At 52.3% G+C, this 20,490-nt stretch overlaps 3 protein-coding genes across 3 annotated transcripts; 1 reads left to right on the plus strand and 2 right to left on the minus strand.

The window, feature by feature from the left end:
• Positions 1–2,941: 2,941 nt before the first annotated feature.
• On the minus strand, positions 2,942–10,192 carry ZMYND15 (zinc finger MYND-type containing 15). The gene is made up of 14 exons (XM_012449420.2): positions 9,964–10,192; positions 8,881–9,499; positions 7,881–8,115; positions 7,633–7,788; positions 7,207–7,367; positions 5,610–5,762; positions 5,216–5,296; positions 4,957–5,073; positions 4,785–4,873; positions 4,598–4,696; positions 4,290–4,443; positions 4,144–4,202; positions 3,700–3,860; positions 2,942–3,341 (listed from the first exon to the last, which is right to left on the minus strand). The coding sequence occupies exons 2-14, from the start codon at positions 9,467–9,469 to the stop codon at positions 3,170–3,172; spliced, it is 2,226 nt and encodes a 741-aa protein (XP_012304843.1). The 5' UTR covers positions 9,470–9,499; positions 9,964–10,192; the 3' UTR covers positions 2,942–3,169.
• A 358-nt stretch (positions 10,193–10,550) lies between these two features.
• Positions 10,551–15,967, plus strand: CXCL16 (C-X-C motif chemokine ligand 16). Its single transcript, XM_012449421.3, has 6 exons — positions 10,551–10,758; positions 11,097–11,235; positions 11,531–11,613; positions 14,514–14,930; positions 15,370–15,417; positions 15,536–15,967. Exons 1-5 carry the CDS (start codon positions 10,689–10,691, stop codon positions 15,414–15,416), a joined length of 756 nt encoding a protein of 251 aa, XP_012304844.2. The 5' UTR covers positions 10,551–10,688; the 3' UTR covers position 15,417; positions 15,536–15,967.
• On the minus strand, positions 12,527–19,249 carry MED11 (mediator complex subunit 11). The gene is made up of 3 exons (XM_012449419.3): positions 19,083–19,249; positions 18,750–18,880; positions 12,527–17,389 (listed from the first exon to the last, which is right to left on the minus strand). The coding sequence occupies exons 1-3, from the start codon at positions 19,165–19,167 to the stop codon at positions 17,252–17,254; spliced, it is 354 nt and encodes a 117-aa protein (XP_012304842.1). The 5' UTR covers positions 19,168–19,249; the 3' UTR covers positions 12,527–17,251.
• Between the last annotated feature and the right edge of the window lie 1,241 nt (positions 19,250–20,490).

Consider the following 20,490-nt stretch of genomic DNA (forward strand, 5'->3'; position numbering starts at 1 on the left):
GACTAGGTGTTGGCAGACTTCCTGCAAAGGGCCTGTTCATAAATATTTCAGACTTTGCAGCTCACAGTGTTTCTGCTGCAAGTGCAGCACTCAAACCGTGCCATTTGCATCCTGAAAGTAACCACACACAATACATAAAGAAATGGTTGTGGCTCTGCTTCAATATAAATTTATAGACACTGTAATTTGAATTTTGAATTATTTTCTCGTGAACTCTTCTTCTTTTAGTAGCTTACAAGCCATGCAAAAACAAAAGGTGGGCTTGATTTGGCTGGAAGCCATAGTTTACTGATCTTTGAGCCTTAAACTGTAAGCTTTATGGAGGCAGAGACCACTTTCTGTCTTTTTTCCCCATTGCATGGCTAAAGTTTGACACAAAGCATTGTATGCATTCAATCAATTGTTGGTAAATGAATTATTAAAGAGCAATTTGTATATTAGGCACTTTTATTACAAAATTACTGTGTGTTCATGGAAGAAAAATAAGCAGTGCAGCTGAACAAAATGAATAAACAAATCTTTAGTAATCCCACCACTGGGAGATAACCACATCCTTTCTTAGTGTTATGCAATAGATGTCAGGAATTAGGAAAATCTTATTTTTTGGCCATGGAAGCCGTGAGAAATTCTTTCTCCTCAATCCACCAGAGACCCATGCTTCCCCTTTCTGGCTGTAGGGGGTGAAGGTGAGAGAAAAAATGAGGAGGGAAGGTGGAAAGTATGGGGGGAAAGCAATCTGATAAGCAGCTAATGAGCTCCTATAGTATGCTGCCATATGCCCGGCCAGGCTAGACCCTGGGGGATAGCGGTAGCACCCATCCCTTCTGGGTTGACAGTTGAAAGGGTAGACAAGAAATTACAAGTGTGATAATCGTGACCAAAGGGGATATGCAAGGTGCTATGAGGGCTTAATGGGGGGAGGGGTGTCAAATCTCATCTGGGTGTCAGGAAATGCTTCCTTTCCTAAGGAAGTGACATTTAGGCTGACACCTAGGCTGAGAAAGAATTAGTTGAGTAAGAACGTGGGAAGTTCCGGCCAGGCACAGTGACTGATGCCTGTAATCCCAGCACTTTGGGAAGCTGAGATGGGTGGATCAACTGAGGTCAGGAGTTCAAGACCAGCCTGGCCAACATGGTGAAACCCTGTCTCTACTAAAAATACAAAAATATCTGGGTGTCGTGGCCGGTGTCTGTAATCCCAGCTATTCAGGAGGCTGAGACAGGAGAATCAGTTGAACCGGGGAGGCGGAGGTTGCAGTGAGCCGAGATTGTGCACTGCACTCCAGCCTGGATGACAGAGTAAGACTATGCCTCGGGGAATAAAAAAAGAAAGAAAGAAAGAAAAACATGGGAAGTTCCACAGCGAGAGAACGGAACTTTCTTTAGAAACGTCTGGCTGGAGAGTCGACAGGGAAGGAAATGGCATGAGATCAGCCTGCAGAGGTTGGCAGGGACCCATCAGCAGAGCCTTGCCATCTAGACCTAACTGCCCGTTGAACAGAAACCAAAGAAGACAAATGAATACATTTAAAGCATCCTGAGGAAGTAATCAGCCAGCTCCAGAGTGAGGAACATTCTATGGGACAAATGATTCCATGTCTTGTCAAATCAATGTCATGAAATAAGTAAAAGGAAGGGAGATGTGTTATAAAATGAAAGAGACTTAAGTGTAATATCAGCAGGACTTAATTGCTCACCCTAATCTCTTGGTTAAGGTGGTAACTGCCAGGTTTCTCCTCAGTCTTTCCCTTTCTATAAGGCCAGCCCACACTCAAGGGACTGTAAGAGCTAAGGGAAGTCACTGCAGGGACTGAAGCAAAGGAGAAATGAGGTCAGATGTCTTTTTTTGGAGACAGTCTCACTGTCGCCCAGGCTGGAGTGCAATGGCATGATCTCAGCTCACTGCAATCTCCGCCTCCTGCGTTCAAATGATTCTCCTGCTTCAGCCACCTGACTAGCTGGGATTACAGGCACACACCACCATACTCGGCCAATTTTTGTATTTTAGTAGAGATAGGGTTTCACCGTGTTGATCAGGCTGGTTTCAATCTCCTGACCTTGTGATCCACCTGCCTTGGCCTCTCAAAGTGCTGGGATTACAGGCATGAGCCACCTCGCCCAGCCCTCAGTCGTCTTTTTTTTTTTCGACGGAGTTTCGCTCTTGTTGCCCAGACTGGAGTGCAATGGTTCGATCTCGGCTCACTGTAACCTCCACCTCCCAGTTCAAATGATTCTCCTGCCTCAGCTTCCCGAGTAGCTGGGATTACAGGCATGCGCCACCTCACCCGGCCCTCAGATGCCTTTTTTAGGAGGAATACTCTGGCTGCAATGTGGCGATGAGATATGGTGGCGTTTGCAGCAGGAATGGACGTACCTTGAGTGATTTCAGGAGAACAGCTCAGCAGGAGTTATTATTGAATATGAGATGGTGAGAAAAGGTGGAGTTGGGTAGCTGAGGTCTTTCACTGAATCCAAATCAAGGGTCTGTGTGCTCCCAGGAGGTTGCTTCACCCGCCCCCAGGAAGAAGCCACTTTCTGCTGCCTGGTCTTTCCTTGCCTTGGGGCGGGTCCCTGAGGGTTACTGGGTCTGGAAAGCCACCAGCCAACACAAATTAGGAGAGCCTTGGGATTACAAAGGAGGGTCAAAATCCTCAACTCTGAGTTAAAGAAGGGACAGCTGTCGGGGGGACTGAATGGGGCTGGAGGAATGTAAGTCATCCCTAACTTTTTCTTTTCCGAGGCGAGCAGATCACCTGAGGTCAGGAGTTCGAGACCAGCCTGGCCAACATGGTGAAACCCCGTCTCTACTAAAAGTACAAAAATTAGCTGGGTGTGGTGGCGGGCACCTGTAATCCCAGCTCGGGAGGCGGAGGCAGGAGAACTGGCGTGGTGGCGGTTGCGGTAAACCGAGATTGCGTCACTGCACTCCAGCCTGAGCAACAAAAGCAAAACTCTGTCTCAAAAAAAAGAAAGAAATCTTTCTTTTTCTTTCGGGTTTAATAACCCAATTATGAGCATGTAATCAAAAGGTCAATGACTCAGTGGTTTCAAACAAGTAATTTTTATTTACCTTTTCGTGTTTTACCAACCTGTCCTCCCACCTCGGCCCTGTTTTCACGTTTTCCTTTCGGCGCGTGTTTGGGAGGGGGGACTACTACAGTCTCCGCACTTATCTCCGCCGGCGGGCCCCCCGCCCGGGTTTCTTTTCTCCTCGGCGCCTTCGGGTGCGGGCGGGAGAAACCGAGGGAGTTGGGGACGGGGGTGCGGGGACGGGGGCCGGGCGGGCCACGCTCCCTTGCAAAGGCTTGTAAACCAGGTGGAAGACGAAGGCGTTGCAGTACCTGCGGGGCCGCGGGGCGCGGTCAGGGACCAGGAGGCGGAGCTCCAAGGGGCGGGGCTTGCCCCTCCGAGTTCCGGGGCGTGGGGCTAGACTCAGGGTTGGCTTTGTTAGAGGGTCGCAGGGTCTTTTGTGGGTTGGGGAGGTTCTGCGGCCTAGATCTAAAGAGGGGTGTGCTGGGGATTGTCGAGACCTCCCATGGTGGTGACCAGTAGTGGGAGCAGAGAAGGCAGGTTGCTGAGCTGGGGGCAAGAGGGTCCCAGGACGGTGGGAACTAGGGCAGAGGTGGGTCTTTGAGGATGCGGAGCCAGAGAGTAAGAGAAGCGAAGGGTCAGGAAGGAGATAGGGTCGCAGACCCTTACCAGGGCATGCAGTTGTCGGCCGCTCTGAGACGAAACGGGGAGCGGAAGGGGTTGAGCTGGGGACGGCTAGTGCCTCCTCCAGTGGCCACCGCCATGGTCTGGCCGTCGATCACGCAGCCATACTCGCTGCTCTCGGTGAAGAAGGCTGGCACTCGGCGAGACTGGGTGGGGCAAGACTAGCTCTGAGAGGCCCCTCTCCAGATCCATCCCAGCAGCCAGGATGACAGACAGGGCTGAAAGCCGAGGCCCCGGGACAGATCTGGAGGGAGTGGGGCAGGAGGAGGCCCGAGGCAGACACAGAGAGGGGCAGAGGGACCCGTGGGCATTCCCCAGGCCTGTGAAGCAGGTGATGGTGCAGAGGAGAGCCCGGAGACTTTCAGAAAAGGAGATGGAGAGGGGCCAGGCAGGAGGGGAGAGAAGTTCCTGTTTGCCCCCATTGCCCACCTGCAGGCGGGGCAGAGAGCTCAGCCATGTATCCTTGAGACCAAACCCAGAGTTAAATCCTGCAGAGAGATAGGAGATGCTGGCTCCCATGGTCGGCTTCCCTCCTGCCTTCCGCATGTGCCTACCCCTGAGCCCCAGGCTCTTACCAATAACCAGGTCGGGCTTGGGCCCCTGGAGCAGGTGGTAGGGCCTTGCTGACACCTTAATCTGCAGGTCCCTGCGGCTCCCCTTCTCCTTAGTGCCAGAGCTGGGCCGTGCTGATACGCCAGAACTATTCCGGACAGACACCTTGGGGCCGTCCTGAGGGGCCAGGAGAGGGATGGAAAAGCCACAGGAAGTCAGGGGACTGGAGGATGCACCAGCAAGATGGGGAGTCGGGGGCAGAAGGGCAGGGCCCAACCAGGAGGTCACTGGAGGGGTCAGGGCTGAAGAGCAGAGCCCCCTCAGCCCTCACCCTCTGCAAGGTAAAATGCTGCTGGTCGCTTTCGGGGGGCAGGCCATCACCTACAAATTGCAGCTCCAGGGCCACATGGGGGAGCAGGACCAGGAGCTCCTGGAGGACAGAAAGGACAGATCTGGGTTCTACCCAGTATCCACCCCCACACCAAAATGCCCAACCTTCAGTGCTGGGGGGGACTTACCCAAAAAACCATGACAAAGTCAAACTCCTTCCCGGCCTCCACCACGTGGATCTTCAGTGACTGTTTGTTCTGGATGTTGAGCTCAGGGACTGGGTGAGAAACCAGCTCTTTAAGGATGTGGTCCACTCTCACTCCCCCATCTCGCCCACACCCCCCACTCAGCTCTCCTTACAGGACTGGGGCACCAGGTGGGTGATGACGTAGTACACAGTCAGCGGGTAGGTGAGAAGCACAGCCATGGGTGAGTCCAAGCTGAGGCCCCGCCATGTGTAGTAATCCTGCCATGAGCCTGGGAGGAGGGGGTTACTAGAGGACCTGGCCATGGACCCCACTCCCTCTAGTCTAATAGCCTGCTTTTCCACAGTCATCCAGGCTCTGGTTCTCCAGTCCCTGTCCCTACCCATAGCTCCCACAGGGCCCCTCCAACTCACCAAAAAGACCCCGCGGTGGGTCTGGGGGCACAGGAGGCATTAGGGCAGGCCTGTCCCCCTGGAGAAGCTGGTAGGGATCTCCTGAGAGGACGAAAGAAAGAAGATCCTGGGGTCAGGGAGACTCCTCCCACCTGACCCATCCTTCCAAAGGAGCTGTATTCCCTGAGAAAGCTGCAGTAAAAGGAATGGGGGTTTGTGTAGGGATGGGGCTTCTGGGTGGAGTTGGTAGGGGTGACTCCATTGAGGGCTGGGGAAAGGCCTGAAATGGCCCTGATGCTGTTGGTAGGGGGTCAGTGTGTATGTGGAGGGATTTTCTGGGAGGGACCCAGACAAATTCTTCCTAGTCCTTCCCTCTAGGCCGAGGGGCCCATGCTTGAAGAGAGACCCCACGCACCACCGAGAAGAAGGCTAAGGGATGGCGTGTTGCCTCGGGGATGCCAGGGAGAGCCAGGCCCTGGAATCAGCATGCTGAGCTGGGTCCAGTAGCCATAAGTGAGTCCCCGAGAGGCCAGGAAGGCCTCCTTGTTGAAGGTTTCACTGGTCACCTCTGGAGAAGGAGAAGGGGATGAATTGAGGTGCCGGGCTAGCGCCCACTTTTCTTTTTCTTTTTTTTTGAGAGTCTTGCTCTGTTGCCCAGGCTAGAGTACAGTGGCACGATCATGGATCACTGCAGCCTCGACCTCTTAGATTCAAAGGATTCTCCCACCTCAGCCTCCCGAGAATTGTGACTACAAGCCTGTGCACCATGCCTGGCTAATTTTTTCTTTTTTTTTTTTTGTAGAGACAGAGTCTATATTGCTCAGTCTGGTCTCAAACTCCTGGGCTCAAGTTAGCTTCCCAATGTGCTGGGATTACAGGTGTGAAGCATTGCCTGGCCTAGAACCCCAGACTAACTCTCCTCAGCCTCCTCTAAGGACTCTGGATCTAAGTCTGGTTCCAGTCAGGCAGGGAACTACCATTTCTGAGGGTCTCCAGTGTACCAGGCACGAAGCCCACATAATCCTTGTGACAATTCCACGGGCCTTTACATTTGTTAGCATCCCTCTTTTGCAGATGAGGAGATGGAGGCTCCAAGAAGTAAAGTGATTTTTGTTTTTTTATTTGAGATGGAGTCTCACTCTGTCACCCAGATTGGAGTGCAGTGGCGTGATCTCAGCTCACAGCAAGCTCAGCCTCACAGGTACAAGTGATTCTTCTGCCTCAGCCTCCCGAGTAGCTGGGACTACAGGTGCGTGCCACCACGCCTGGCTAATTTTTGTATTTTCAGCAGAGACAGGGTTTCACCATATTGGCCAGGCTGGTCTTGAACTCCTGACCTTGTGATCCGTTTGTCTCAGCCTCCCAAAGTGCTGGGATTACAGGCGTGAGCCACCGTAACAAAACAAATCACTGTAAAGTGATTTGTTTAAGGTCACACTGCCAGTTAGTGGTGGAGTTAGGAAGCAAGTAAGTATTTGAATCCCTATCCCCCAATCCCTGCACTCTCTTAGTGACTGAGACATTCAGTCCTTGGCTTCAGAGACCCTGTCTCCAGCCCCAAACATCCAGCCCCTGCCTTTATTCCAGGGATCTAGGCTCTAGCCCCAGACACTCAGCCTTCGACTCCAGGACCCTGTTTCCAGACATCTAATTCCTTTTTTTTTCCAAGATGGAGTCTTGCTCTGTCTCTCAGACCAGGGTGCAGTGGCACAATCTCAGCTCACTGCAACCTCTGCCTCCTGGGTTTAAGCAATTCTCCTGTCTCAGCCTCCTGAGTAGCTGAGATTACAGGCATGCCCCACGCCCGGCTAATTTTGTATTTTTAATAGAGATAGGGTTTCACCATGTTGGCCAGGCTGGTCTCAAACTTCTGACCTCCTGATCCACCCTCCTCGGCCTCCCAAAGTGCTGGGATTACAGGTGTGAGCCACTGCACCTGGCCAGACATCTAATTTCCAGTCTCAAAGACCCGATCCCAGTTTTCCCCAACCATTCTGACCTCCTGATGGTACCTGTGGTGTAGGTAAAAGGCAGGGTTGCCAGTTCTCCTGCCCGCTCCACGAAGGCTGCAAGCTTTGGGCACCAAAATTGGTGGCTCACATCATCTGGGCACCGCCACCAGTCAGCCTGGAGACAAGCCTCTCCACAATACAAGACAGCATTACACTGGGGGCTGGGGACACAGTGGGTGGTGGGCACCCAGTGTTAGCCTCTGTAGGTCCTGTCTGCTGCCAATCTGCCTAGCAGCTGCCCCTGTGTCACTCCGTCTGTTTGTCTTACACCCTCTAACCGCCTGTAACAGCCCGTATTGTTTCCTCTTCATCTTCTCACGTCCCTGCCCCTCCTTCAGTCTGTCTGCTAGGCACCCCCCACTGGCCTGCTTTCTATTTGCCTGACTGTCGGGGTCTTCCTCTGCCCCCAGCTTTGGGGCTGCTCACCAGGGTGTCAGGTTCACTTCAAAGCTGTGCCTGTGACAAACGTGGCAGGTTCGAGCATGAAGGGAAGCAAAGGTGAAGTCTGGTCGGGGACCCCATGTCCGCATTGGAGTCTTGGCTAACTTCACACCTAGCCTTGGGACCAAGCTCTTCAGCTCTCTAAATAGGGGTGGAGATGGCAGCGGGCTGGAGGGGTGCTTGGGAATCCAGGGCCCCAGCCCTCCCCAGCCTCAGATATCAGATTTCTGTACCGATGCAGCTGGGCATCTCCCACAGTAAACTGTCGGGGCTTTCGGGGGTCCCTGGAGCCCATGGGACAGGCCATGCTGTGACAGAGGAGCACATAGGCCCGAGAAGCCAGGTTCTCAGTCCCTGAGCCCCAGCTTCCAGTCCCCTGGGCTCCATCCACCAGCAGATCAATGCCGAAGATGGTGCCATGCTCATCCGTCACCAGTAAGAGACAGGAAAGGTGCAGGGGGGCAGCCTCTGGGGAAAGAGGGAAAAGTTGGAGTGGTAGGGGGCAGCAAGAGACCGATATGGTCAGAGTCATGAGTACCGAACTCAAATACCTACAGGGGCCAGGCAAATAACCTCACTGAGCAAAGGCCACTGGGGAGAGAGGGCATGCTCCTTCTTTCCTTTTTTTTTGAGAGGAAGTTTCACTTTTGTTGCCCAGGCTGAAGTGCAATGGCAGGATCTTGGCTCACTGCAACCTCTGCCTCCTGGGTTCAAGCGATTCTCCTGCCTCAGTCTCCTGAGTAGCTGAGATTACAGGCATGTGCCACCACACCCAGCTAATTTTGTATTTTTAGTAGAGATGGGGTTTCTCCCTTTTGGTCAGGCTGGGCTTGAACTCCTGACCTCAGGTGATTCACCTGCCTCGGCTTCCCAAAGTGCTAAGATTACAGGTGTGAGCCATCATGCCCAGCCAAGGGCATGCTCCTTCTAAAGGGGACAGCTGCTATACAGGACCAGAATGCACTACTGTGCAGAAATGTGGGCCCACTGCCAGAGCTTGAGATTTTTCTTGGGAATGTGTAAATCCAGACTTCTGGATACTTTTTTTCTTGCAATGTTTAAACATTAAATTAAAAAAAACCCAAAAAACAAAAAACCACTGTGGGTCAGTAAAAACACCTTTTCAGGCCAGATTGGCCTGAAGGCCAGCACTCAGAACTAGTGGCAGGGGAGGGCTTCCGAAGGAAGGATGGCTGGGCAAAGGGTAGGGCTGGGCCAGCCCTCAGTTCTTACCACTCCTCTGTCCCTTCCTCTTCTGGGGTCTTGTTTTGTCCTCCACCCTGTTCTCTCGGCAGCCATCCTCACCACCTCCTGCCTCCTGCTCAGCCTCCTCTGACTCTCCTGGAGGGTTTACTTCCTGGGGGGACTCCCTGCTGGTAGGGGCCAGCTCCCGATCCTCCTCTGGTTCCACCTTCTCTGTGCCTGAACCCCCCTCCTCTCTCTTCTTTTCTTCTTCATCTTCTTCCTCTTCCTCCTCCCCTTCCTCCTCATCCTCTAGGTTGACAAAGCTGATGTAGGGGCTCAGGTCTCGAAGGTGGAGTGGAGGGTGGTCTCCCAGGAGTAGGGCAGCCCCCAGGCCTGGTCCAGGGCCTGGCTCTGCCCCTTGCCCCAGGCTGATGCCCACACTATGGTTGGGCAAGACATGGAGCACCCAAAGGGCAGGGTCCTGGGGCAGCCTTCTGATCTGGGCTTCCAGCTGTTGCCAGCGGCCTTCCAGGCTGGTCCCTACAGACCCACGCTCTGCCACAAACTTTCGGTACCAGCCAAACAGAAGGGCAGCGAAATCAAGGAACTCATCCTGGTATCCAGACACAAACTCCATGTCTTCAGGGACACAGGGCCCCTGCCCAGACTGAGCAAAGGAAGGGATATATGGTGAGGGACAGGGTAGCAATGAGAGAGTTTGGGGCTGGGTCACAAATTGGAGGAGAGGGTAGGTAAGAGTCACTTAGGGTTGGATCTGTGGATAGGCTAGGAGCTGAGAAGAGGGTTTTCAGGGCTGAGGATGGGAGTTCAGGGAGGAAAATGGGGGCAGGACTTGAAACTGGGTGACCACGGTTGGAGAAGACTACTCAGGGATGAGTTGGTATTTGGGGCTTAAAATTGGAGAGTTCAGACCCTCAAAAGTAGAGTTTAAATGAAGGCTAGAGATGAGAGAGGGCTAATTCTATCGGGATGGGTTTGGCGAGGAGGGAAGCATTTTGGATGCGTCTGTGGGGCATGGGAGTGGGAGAGGGTTTGCCCTGGGCTCGGATCGGTGTGGCGGGGAAGCCCCGGTAGGCGTAGCCCCTCCCGGCCGCCCCACTCCTCCGGTACCTGCAGCCGCTGCCACTTTTCAAAGGTAAATACCGCGGAGTGGAGGGTGCGCGGGTTCGGTTGTGACGTCAGGGCTGCCCGAGGCCCGACCGGCTCAGCGGGCGGTCACGCCCCCACGCCCCAGCACCGGGCTCGGTGCATCCGCGTGTGGCGGCCCCACAGGGGCGCGCGGCCGGGCCCGGCGGCGGCTCCCTCCACCGCGCCACCCCGAGGCTCATCCAGTGCTGCTGGGTCCCGCGGTGCGGGAGCGGGGAAGTGAAAGTGCCTTGGAGGAAGAGGGCCGGGGCAGCTGTAACCCGCTTCTCAGGCCCGCGGGCAAGTGGGGCGGGCGGAGGGGCTGGGCTCCTGAACCCAACCGAATCGGCTCCTCGGGCCGCCGTCCTCCCGCCCCGCCTCGCCTCGCCAGCCGCAGGAGTGTTCTTTCGGTTTCTTCTGAGATTCCTGGCCGTCCCTCGATGGAGCTCGAGCCCAGTGCGGGGGCGCAGGGCGCGGGTGCTCCACCTCCCGGACTTTCCCAGCGGCCTGAGGCTGGCGCGGCGCGGGCCCGGTGAGGAGCGCACGGTCAGGGTGCAGCGGGGCAGGGGGGCGACGTGGCGTCGACTGCCGCGGTCTTCTCCGACCCCTGGTGAAAGCCATTGAGAAACTAGCTGGACGTCACGCGCCGGAGCCTGTCTGGGAGTCAGAGCGAGGCGGCTCCATCCCCGCCGCTTCCGCGGAGCCCCGAGATGCGGCGGGCCTGGGGACCCGGGTCCCTCGCACTCCTGCTCCTCCAGCTGGCGTACCTGACTCTGCCAGGTTAGCCGGGGGCGGGGCAGGGGACTCAAATCCCCAAGTCAAGGGAAGGGGGTGAGTCGGGGAGGGGGCACGAGGCCCATGGAGTTGGGTTGATGAAGGCAGCGGGAACAGAGGAAAGCCAGCCAGCCACCTGAGGTTGGGGACGGCGGCCAGGGGACATCTGGCTCCCGGCGGGATTATGGACGTTGTGGAGGGCGTGATGATGTGTGGGCTGAACCTGGCGCTCTGCCCCCGGACTTACGGGAGAGGCTGTAATGAGACAGTGGATTGGAGGCCAGGGAACAGCGGAGTGGAGACCCTGGGTCTGGGAATGGGTGCCGACGACCCGTCTCGCTCAGGCAATGGCAACGAGGGCAGCGTCACTGGAAGTTGTCACTGTGATAAAATAATTTCTTTGGACTCCCCGCCATCGGCTCAGTACATATATCATCTCCGAAAACATCTGAAATCTTACCATCACTGTCCGCGCTACATCAGGTAATTTTCTCACCTGCCTCTGCGACGGCAGCGTCTGCGCGGTCGCTCCTTGCCAGGTGCCTCCAGGACCTTCTCCGGTCAAACCTGGACTCCTTCCTGGCTCACCTCGCCCCATCTCCGGGTTCTGTTTGCTCCCATTTCCCGAAACTTCATTACTCCGACGCACCTACCGGGGAATTTCCCAGCCCCAGGAGAAAGGACTCTTTCTTGGTGGCGACTTCACGCCCCTGGAATGAGGAAGGAGCTGGGGAAGGAAAGGTGGAGCTGCAGCTGAGCCCAGGTCTCTCCCCCGCAGGTTCCAGCTGCCTCTCCGAAGCGTGTGTGGGAGCAGCAAGGACCCATGGGTTCAGGAATTGAAGAGCTGCCTTGATCGCAGAGGTGAGACTTCCCTGCTGCTCTTCAGGCTCTGTCCCCATGGCTTAGCGGCTTCCACCTGACAGTTTTCTTTACCTGAGCCTTTTCCCCTGGGACTGCACATTCATAGAACCTTCTTCTGATCCTGTTCAAAGCACTTAAGACTCTAGTCCCTGTTTGCCAAACAGGGTGATCATTCACCATCACCTTCATGATTTCTGCCAATTAATTCTACCACGTGTTGCTATTGTCTATTTATTAATATTTTTCTTGAAATCAAAGTACTACTTTTCTTTTCCAGTATTTTATGAAAATTCAGACATATGTATAAGTTGAAAGAATGGCACAGTGAATATCCAATGCCTACACCTAGATACTACAATTTTATTTATATATGTATATCTTAAATATTTACATAAGCAAATATATATTTTATAATATCAATGTTACAGCATTGACATGACATTTGCTTTATTGCATATTCATCTATTCATCCTTCTGTCCATCAATCACCTTGTTTCTTGATGCATTTCAAGGCAGGTTGCAGGCATCATTGTGCTTCATCCCAAAACATTTCAGCATGTATATTAAGTAGCATTCAATATTTTAACAATCTTTTTTCTTTTGAGTTCAAATTTACATACAGTGAAAGAATTACTTTTAAGTGTGCACAAACCAGTTTTGAAAACTTAAATAGAGGTTGGGCACAGTGGCTCATGCCTGTAATCCCAGCATTTTGGGAGGCTAAGGCAGCGGACCACCTGAAGTCAGGAGTTGGAGCCCAGCCTGACCAACGTGGTGAAACCTCGTCTCTACGAAAAATACAAAATTAGCTGGGCATGGTGGCACGTGCCTGTAATCCCAGCTATTCAGGAGGCTGAGGCAGGAGAATCACTTGAACCCTGGAGACAGAGGTTGCAGTGAGCTGAGATCACGCCATTGCACTCCAGCCAGGGCAACGAAGAAAGAAACAAGAAAATTTAAATAGCAAATTATCCTAAGCAATAACCTCTGTGAAGTCACAAGTTTAATGCACTGGTTGTATTTTTCTCCTAAAATAAATATACAACCATTAAAATACCAAAGGTTCTTCCATGAGCTAGCTAAACTTTTGTAGGATCAGCATCACCCATACTGCCTTTAAGTCTGCCCAGACCTGTATGATTTCCTTTAATCCTCCCAGCTACCCTGGCCCTTGGTACTACAATTATCCTCATTTTACAGCTAGAAGAAATCAGTTCCAGAGAAGTTGGAGACAAGGGGTGAGGTTACACAGCTACTTTACAGCAGAGCCAGGACTCCAGCCTTGGTCTCCTGACTTCCTGGTTCATGACACACTTGTCTCGTGGTTTGCTCACTTCCTATTTCCCTATCTTTTCTCTCTGTCACTGCCTTCCTCTTCTGGCTTTCAGCTTGATATTCTCCCTGACTCACTCCTCTTCCCTCTGTTGGAAGAGGAGCTCAGAACACGACACCCCAAAACATGGTACCCTGGTAATTAAGAAAACAGCAGATGTAGGCCAGGTGCAGTGGCTCATGCCTGTAATCCCAGCACTTTGGGAGGCCGAGATGGGCAGATCACCTAAGTCAGTAGTTCGAGACCAGCTTGGCCAACATGGCGAAATTCCATCTCTACTAAAAATACAAAAAAAAAAATTACCTGGGTGTGGTGGCACACACCTGTAATCCCAGCCACTCCAGAGGCTGAGGCAGGAGAATCACTTGAACCCTGGAGACAGAGGGTGCAGTGAGCTGAGACCACGCCATTGCACTCCAGCCTGGGCAACAAGAATGAAACTCAAAAACAAAAACAAACAAACAAACAAAACCCCAGCAGAAGTAAGTAGCTCACTCTGCTCTTTCCATTTTTCTGTGAGATCTGGCCATAAAGGAATTCTATGACTTCACCTGGAAGTAGGTCATAAGGCCGTCATTTCAGAGGGGTCCTGCCCTATACTTGGAGGCCAAGAAGAATCTGGACAGGCCTTGCTGTCCCCCCAAAGCCGCCATTTATTACCATTAAATCCTACTCTTTTTGTCCAATCATATTTTTTTTTGTTTTTGTTTTTTCCGAGATGGAGTTTTGCTTTTGTTGGCCCAGGCTGGAGTACAGTGGTGCAATCTCGGCTCACCTCAACCTCTGCCACCCACGTTCAAGCGATTCTCCTGCCTCAGCCTCTCGACAGCTGGGATTACAGGCATGCACCACCACGCCCGGCTAATTTTTGTATATTTAGTAGAGATGGGGTTTCTCAATGTTGGTCAGGCTGGTCTCCAACTCCCAATCTCAGGTGACCCACCAGACTCAGCCTCCCAAAGTGCTGGATTACAGGCATGAGCCACCACACCCAGCCTACTTCTTTTTTTTTTTTTTTTGAGACCAAGTCTCACTGTCACCCAGGCTGGAGTGCAGTGGTGTGATCTCAGCTCACTGCAACCTCCTGGGTTCAAGCGATTTTCCTTGAGTAGCTGGGACTACAAGCACCCGCCACCATGCCTAATTTTTTGTATTTTAGTAGAGACAGGGTTTCACCATGTTGCCCAGGCTGGTTTTGAACTCCTGACCTCAGGTGATCCACCCGCCTTAGCCTCCCTAAGTGCTGGGATTACAGGCATAAGCCACTGCACCCAGCCTGTCTAATCATACTTCTATACAATGGTCCATTCTTCAGCAAACCTAAGCATAAAAATACACTTTTTCCTGGGTCTTTGAGTCTTCATTTCTGAAGGTTCCTATGTGATGTAAAACTTAGATGAAATAAATGTTAGGCTTTTCTCTTGTTAATGTTTTTTGTTTATAGGGGTATCAGCCTTGACTGTTGTCATGCGTGAGGAAAAGATACTACTTTTTCTCCCCTACACCTCTATCTGCTTTTTCATGTTGTCCCCTAATGGTCCTGATTCCTCATGTATTTCCTCTCCAGAATGTGGACATGCTTACTTGGGGAGTGCAGCCCACCAGGAGCATGTGCCTCCTACCAGCCCCCCTACTTCTCGGGCCTCAGAGGGGACAGCTTCAGACATCCGTACCCCTGCCCAAATGCTCCTGTCCACCTTGCAGCCCACCCAGCAGCCCACCCACCCACCAGGATCACTATCCTTGGACAAAGAGCTCACCCATCCCAGTGAAACCACCATTCCCACTGCGGGCCACAATCTAGGAGTTGGACCTGAGGCTGGGGAGAACCAGCGGCAGCTGGAAAAAGCAGCCGATCCTGCAGCCGGTACATCAGCCATAGCACCGGTGCTGTCCCTCCTGGCCATCGTCTTCATCCTCATAGCAGTTCTTTTCTATGTGCTATGCAAGAGGAGGATGGGGCAGTCACCGCAGTCCCCTCCAGGTAAACTGGACCTCTGAACCCTTCCCCCTGGGACCCTGAGCCTTCCTGACAGGGATCCTGACCCAGTAGCTCTCAGGTGGCTGGAACCCTGGCCTCGGCACTCAAGTATCAAGGTTGTCTGCACAGGTTGACTGCAGGCCCTCTGAGGCCAGTCAGCCAGGGACTGTAGAGAGTGGAGAGGGAAGGAAGCAACCATGGCACAAGGACTAGTGCTTGGAGCAACATCATGAAGAAGATGGCTAGAGCAAGCTAGTGGGAGACAAAGCTGTGGAGGGAGGTGAGGGCCAGTCATTCAATTCACAAATTTGCACTGAGCACCTACTGTGGGCCAGGTCATAGGGTTAATGTCTTGAAGTCTGATTCCCTAGTTCAAGCTATCATCCCCTCATCACTCTCCTTGATCTCAGAGCTCATTTCTCAATTTCTTCATCCTTTCCAGATTTGCAGCTTTATTACACACCGGTGGCACCTGACTCTAATATCTGAGGTGAGAATGTGAGCTTGTTTGGGTAAATTGTGGTTTACTTTCATAAAAAGTATAAATGAGACCAATCACTGACAACATGGTAGGTACTGTATACATACTTGTGTTTTTCTGTTTTTAGAGACGGGCTCTCACTATGTCGCCCAGGGCATTCTGGAACTCGTGTCAAGTGATGCACCCACCTTGGCCTCCTGAAGTGTGAGGATTATGGGCGTGGCCTACCACATCCACCCTACGTGTATTCCCTCCATTGGAGCTCAGAACACAACACCCCAAAACATGGCACCTTGGTAATTAAAAAAACAGCAGATGTAGGCCAGGCACAGTGGCTCACACCTGTAATCCCGGCACTATAGAAATTTTTTAAAATTAAAAAAGGTTATACAATAAAATCTGCTTTTTATACTGGGTGATAATAACTTGAACAAATTCTATATGTGTTTTTCTTCAGTTTTTTTGAGACAAAGTTTTACTCTTGTCGTCCAGGCTGTAGTGCAATGGTGTGATTTTGGCCCACTGCAACATCTGCCTCCCAGGTTCAAGCAATTCTCCTGCCTCAGCCTCCCAAACAGCTGGGATTATAGGCTCGTGCCACCGTGCCCAGCTAATTTTTTGTATTTCTAATAGAGAGGAGGTTTCATCGTGTTAGCCAGGATACTCTTGATCTCCTGACTTCGTGATCAGCCTGCCTTGGCCTCCCAAAGTGCCAAGATTACAGGTGTGAGCCACTGCGCCGCCTGTGTTTTTTTTTCTTTGAGATGGAGTCTCACTCTGTCTCCCAGTCTGGAGTGCAGTGGTACAATCTTGGCTCACTACAACCTCCACCTCCTGGGTTCAAGCAATTTCTGTGCTTCAGCCTCCCAAGTAGCTGGGATTACATGCGCCTGCCACTCCACCCGGCTAATTTTTGTATTTTTAGTAGAGGCAGGGTTTCACCATGTTGGCCAGGCTGGTCTCGCACTCCTGACCTCAAGTGATCTGCCTGCCTCAACCTCCCAAAGTGCTGGGATTACAGGTGTGAGCCACCGTGCTTGGCCCTATGTGTTTTTTTAACTACTAAAAATTATTTTTATAATGATTGATTAAGTCTTCTTTACGGAGACAACTGGCCTCAGGCCCTTGTACCCCTACCATGATTCCTGGGTTCAGCTTTTTTTGCTGATGGCTCCTCTTCATCCCAATTCTCCCACTATACCAGTTGTTCCTTCTCCACCACAGCCTTCTCCTGCTTCCTTCCCTAGCCCTGCAATGAAGGCCTGGGCTTTCCCACCCTCCCTCCTTAGCAGGTGCTGTGCTGGGATGCCATCTGGGCTGGTTTTACTTCCTCAGTCCCTTGCATACCCCAGTAAGAGTCTGATCTTCTTTTTATTGTCGTTGCTTTTATTATTAAAACTCTAGTTCTTATTTTGTCTCTCCCAGTGAAGAAGAATGTATCTTCATTAGGTCAAGTCTGCACGAAGCCTGGGGCAGGAGCATGAAGTGTTTGAGGAAGTGGGTTGGATGTGTGAGTTTCCATCTCTGTCTGAGCCTGTCAGGGTGTTGGTGGAGTGCAGGGCAGGAGCACCCTGCTGGAGAGGCCAAGGCATAGCTGTGGGCAGGCTCAGGCTTCAGTTCTTCCATGCCCACCATTTGCTCCTTTGTCTTGATGGAGTTTCACAAAGTTGGCCAGGCTGGTCTCGAAATCCCGACCTCACATGATCCTCTGGCCTTGGCCTCCCCGTGTACTTTGAGCAGCAGGGCATGTAGGTGCCCATGCTCCCCATCCTACATGTTCCCAGGTTCTGTCCCATGATGCAGGTGATGGTCTCCCTCTGAGCTCTGGGTCCACCTCCCTGGCCTAGTTCTCCAGCATCTGCTCACAGGTTCGAGCCACATCACTGAGCTTGAGGCGGGCATAGTCCACTCGCTTCAGAGCCATCTGACAGTCCTTCCTTGAAGAGTAGCTGGAGCCCTCATGGGGCTGCCCTGTGGCCACCTACAAGACAGACTATCAATGAAGCACCATCTCCTTTGCCCTTACTCCAACCAGGCATCAGGTCTCTTGTCTCATTTCTTCCCTGAGTTTGAATTTGTTATGCCGCCTGGTAGCTGGGTAAATAAATCATTTAACTTATGCTAATCTTGTCTCTAAAATGGGGGTGACAATAACTGCTTACTAGAGTTGTTGAGGATTAGATAAAATAATGCAGAGTATCTGGCACACTGTAAATATTAGTAAATGGCAGTGGTCCTTGTGACGACTTCAGAATGTTCTCAATCCTGTCCCTCTTCTCAGGATAGATCTGGGGGCCAAGCGCAGTGGCTCATGCCTGTAATCCCAGCACTTTGGGAGGCCGAGGCGGGCAGATCACGAGGTCAGGAGATCGAGACCATCTGGCTAACACGGTGAAACCCTGTCTCTACTAAAAATACAAAAAATCAGCTGGGCATGGTGGCGCGCACTTGTAGTTCCAGCTACTCGGAAGGCTGAGGCAGGAAAACTGCTTGAACCAATGAAGCAGAGGTTGCAGTGAGCCAAGACTGCGCCACTGCACTGCTCCAGCCTGGGCAACAGAGCGAGACTCAGTCTTAAAAAAAAAAAAGTATCTGGGACCTCGTGCCCTTGAGGTCAGGCTAAGTTTCCAATGACAAAGTTCTGTAGTTCTAGTATTATTTACAAGCCTTCACCCAGGTACATGTGATGTTACCCAGTGAGGTATGCAGGGCTGCCTTTCTTTACTTTTATTATTATTTTTAATTTTTGAGACAAGAGTTTTTGCTCTGTTGCCCAGACTGGAGTACAACGGCTTGATCTTGGCTAACTGCAACCTCTACCTCCTGGGTTCAAGTGATTCTCCTTCCTCAGCCTCCCGAGTAGCTGGGACTATAGGTGCCTGCCACCATACCCGGCTTTTCTTTCTTTTTTTTTTGAGACAGAGTCTCACTCTGTTGCCCAGGCTGGAGTGCAGTGGTGCAATCTTGGCTCACTGAAACCTCTGCCTCCCGGGTTCAAGTGATTCTCCTGCCTCAGCTTCCCGAGTAGCTGGGACTACAGGCGCCCGCCACCAGGCCCAGCTAATTTTTTTATTTTTAGTAGAGACAGAGTTTCACCATGTTGGCCAGGCTGGTCTCGAACTCTTGATCTCAGGTGATCCATCCATTCCCAAAGTGCTAGGATTACAGGCATGAGCCACCGTGACCGGCCACTTCTTTCCTTTTAAAGGAAGAAATCGGCTCTGGACGGCCGGCTGGGGAGGTCTGGTCCTGCCCAGTTAATGCTCCACCCGGGATCACCTAAGGCCGAGGCTTTGACCCCGAGCTGGGGTCCGCTCGCGGTATCTCCCAGACACACCCACCTGGGTGAGGTAGCGGATCTGAGCTGACAGCTCCGCCTCCACGTGTTGCACTGAAGCGGTGAAGGCCGCCGCCTGCCGGTCTAGAAGCCGCTCGTTGGTTTTTTCCTTGGACAATTCTAGGATCACTGTACCTGCCAGGGCGGAGAGGGGGCGGGGACACCCGGAGACAGCCAGTGTAGCCCCGCCCTACGGCCAGCCCTTCTCAGTCCCGCCCTTTCGCTGCGCATGCTCGTAGAATTCCCTCCCCAACCCTGCTTCGAGTCCCCGGTCGGCCTGTGGGTGCAGCTTGGCCTCGTTTTCGCTCCCCGCCGGCCGGGTTGTCGCATCCCGAACCTGCATTCTGAAGGATGGCGCCGATTTCCCGTTCGATGTCTTCCAGGGCGCGTAGTCGCTCGTTCGCCAGGCTGTAGGTAGCCATTGTGATTCCGGGAATCCCCCTCAGGAGTTTCTCCTGAGAAACGCAACGCTTGTTCCGGAAGTGGCTATCGGGGTGCGCCTGCGCAGAGGGCACCGTGCAGCAAGCACTACAATTCCCAGGGTGCTCAGCTCAGCCTCGCCATCTCAGTCCACCTGGTGAACTACAACTCCCAGGATCCACTGCGCCTCAGCCACGGGACCACCTGCGGTCAGAGGTGACAATGAAATATCCTCTCGCCCGAGGTCATTTAGACCTGTCCACCTTCTTAACACCGTCTGTGGCCTCTATTTAGTTTATTCTACACGAGTTTATTTTTTTATTTATGAGACAGAGTCTCACTGTCTCCCAGGCTGGAGTGCAGTGGCACTATCTCGCTTACTGCAACCTCCACCTGGATTCAAGCAGCTCTCCTGCCAGCCCCCCGAGTAGCTGGGATCACAGGCGCGTGCCACCACTCCCGGCTAATTTTTGTATTTTTAGTAGAGACAGGGTTTCACCGTATTGGCCAGGCTGGTCTCGAACTCCTGATCTCAAGTTACCCGCCCGCCTTGGCCTCCCAAAGTGCTGGGATTACAGATGTGAGCTGAATCTTAAAGGTTAACTACGTGGATGACAGCTTGTAGCGGAAAAGGGAGACGGCATAGGCAAGAGGTATGGTGCTGTGACGGGCCCCAACACTTGGAGTTCAGCAAGGAATTCCGTCTGTCGGGAGTGAATAGTGTGTGGTGGTGGTTAGGTGTGACAATGGTGAGTCTGGGGGTAGGAGCTGAATGAGGAAAAGGCTTGCAAGCTAAGTATTTTGGGCTTGAATCTAAAGGCCTTTGGTAGCCTTTAAAGGATTTTTACGAAGTGTTATGACCAGAATTACCTTTTTTGGAAAGATCACTTGTAACAGTTTATACAAGATTATCAAGAATGAAACCAGTTTGCCCAAGGTTAGCAAATGAAGGTTAGACACGGTTAAACTGAATGGTCTAGCCTGGGCTATGTAGTGAGATACTGTCTTTACAAAAGCATTTTGGGGCTGGGCATGGTGGCTTATCCTGTAATTTCAGTTCTATGGGAGGCTGAGTCGGGAAGATTGCTTTAGGTGAGGACTTTGAGACCAGCCTGGGTAATATAGTGAGACCCCGTCTCTCTCTCTCTCTCTCATTTTTTCTTTTGAGACGGAGTCTTTCTTACTTTGTCGCCCAGGCTGGAGTGCAGTGGCACGATCTCAGCTCACTGCAACCTCCGCCTCCTGGGTTCAAGCAATTCTCCTGCCTCAGCCTCCCAAGCAGCTGGGATTACAGGTGCCTGAAACCATGCCTGGCTAATTTTTGT

The sequence above is a fragment of the Aotus nancymaae genome, unplaced genomic scaffold (assembly GCF_030222135.1).
Source record: "Aotus nancymaae isolate 86718 unplaced genomic scaffold, 86718_ANA_hifiasm-v0.15.2.pri h1tg000072l, whole genome shotgun sequence".
Classification (NCBI taxonomy): Eukaryota; Metazoa; Chordata; class Mammalia; order Primates; family Aotidae; genus Aotus; species Aotus nancymaae.

Bases quoted from the DNA above. Each gene is read 5' to 3' on its own strand.
- ZMYND15 (XM_012449420.2), bottom strand. From the start codon at position 9,469: ATGGAGTTTGTGTCTGGATACCAGGATGAGTTCCTTGATTTCGCTGCC. The intron at 7,368-7,632 runs GTGAGCAGCCCC...CTGTGTCCCCAG, and splicing joins GAAGTGAACCTGACACCCTG to CCCCCAGTGTAATGCTGTCT. The intron at 4,874-4,956 runs GTAAGGAGAGCT...TTTCTCACCCAG, and splicing joins CCACCTGGTGCCCCAGTCCT to TCCCTGAGCTCAACATCCAG.
- CXCL16 (XM_012449421.3), top strand. From the start codon at position 10,689: ATGCGGCGGGCCTGGGGACCCGGGTCCCTCGCACTCCTGCTCCTCCAG. The intron at 10,759-11,096 runs GTTAGCCGGGGG...CGTCTCGCTCAG, and splicing joins GGCGTACCTGACTCTGCCAG to GCAATGGCAACGAGGGCAGC. The intron at 14,931-15,369 runs GTAAACTGGACC...CATCCTTTCCAG, and splicing joins GTCACCGCAGTCCCCTCCAG to ATTTGCAGCTTTATTACACA.
- MED11 (XM_012449419.3), bottom strand. From the start codon at position 19,167: ATGGCTACCTACAGCCTGGCGAACGAGCGACTACGCGCCCTGGAAGAC. The intron at 18,881-19,082 runs GTTCGGGATGCG...CCGCCCTGGCAG, and splicing joins CGCCATCCTTCAGAATGCAG to GTACAGTGATCCTAGAATTG. The intron at 17,390-18,749 runs GTGGGTGTGTCT...TCTGTCTTGTAG, and splicing joins AGATCCGCTACCTCACCCAG to GTGGCCACAGGGCAGCCCCA.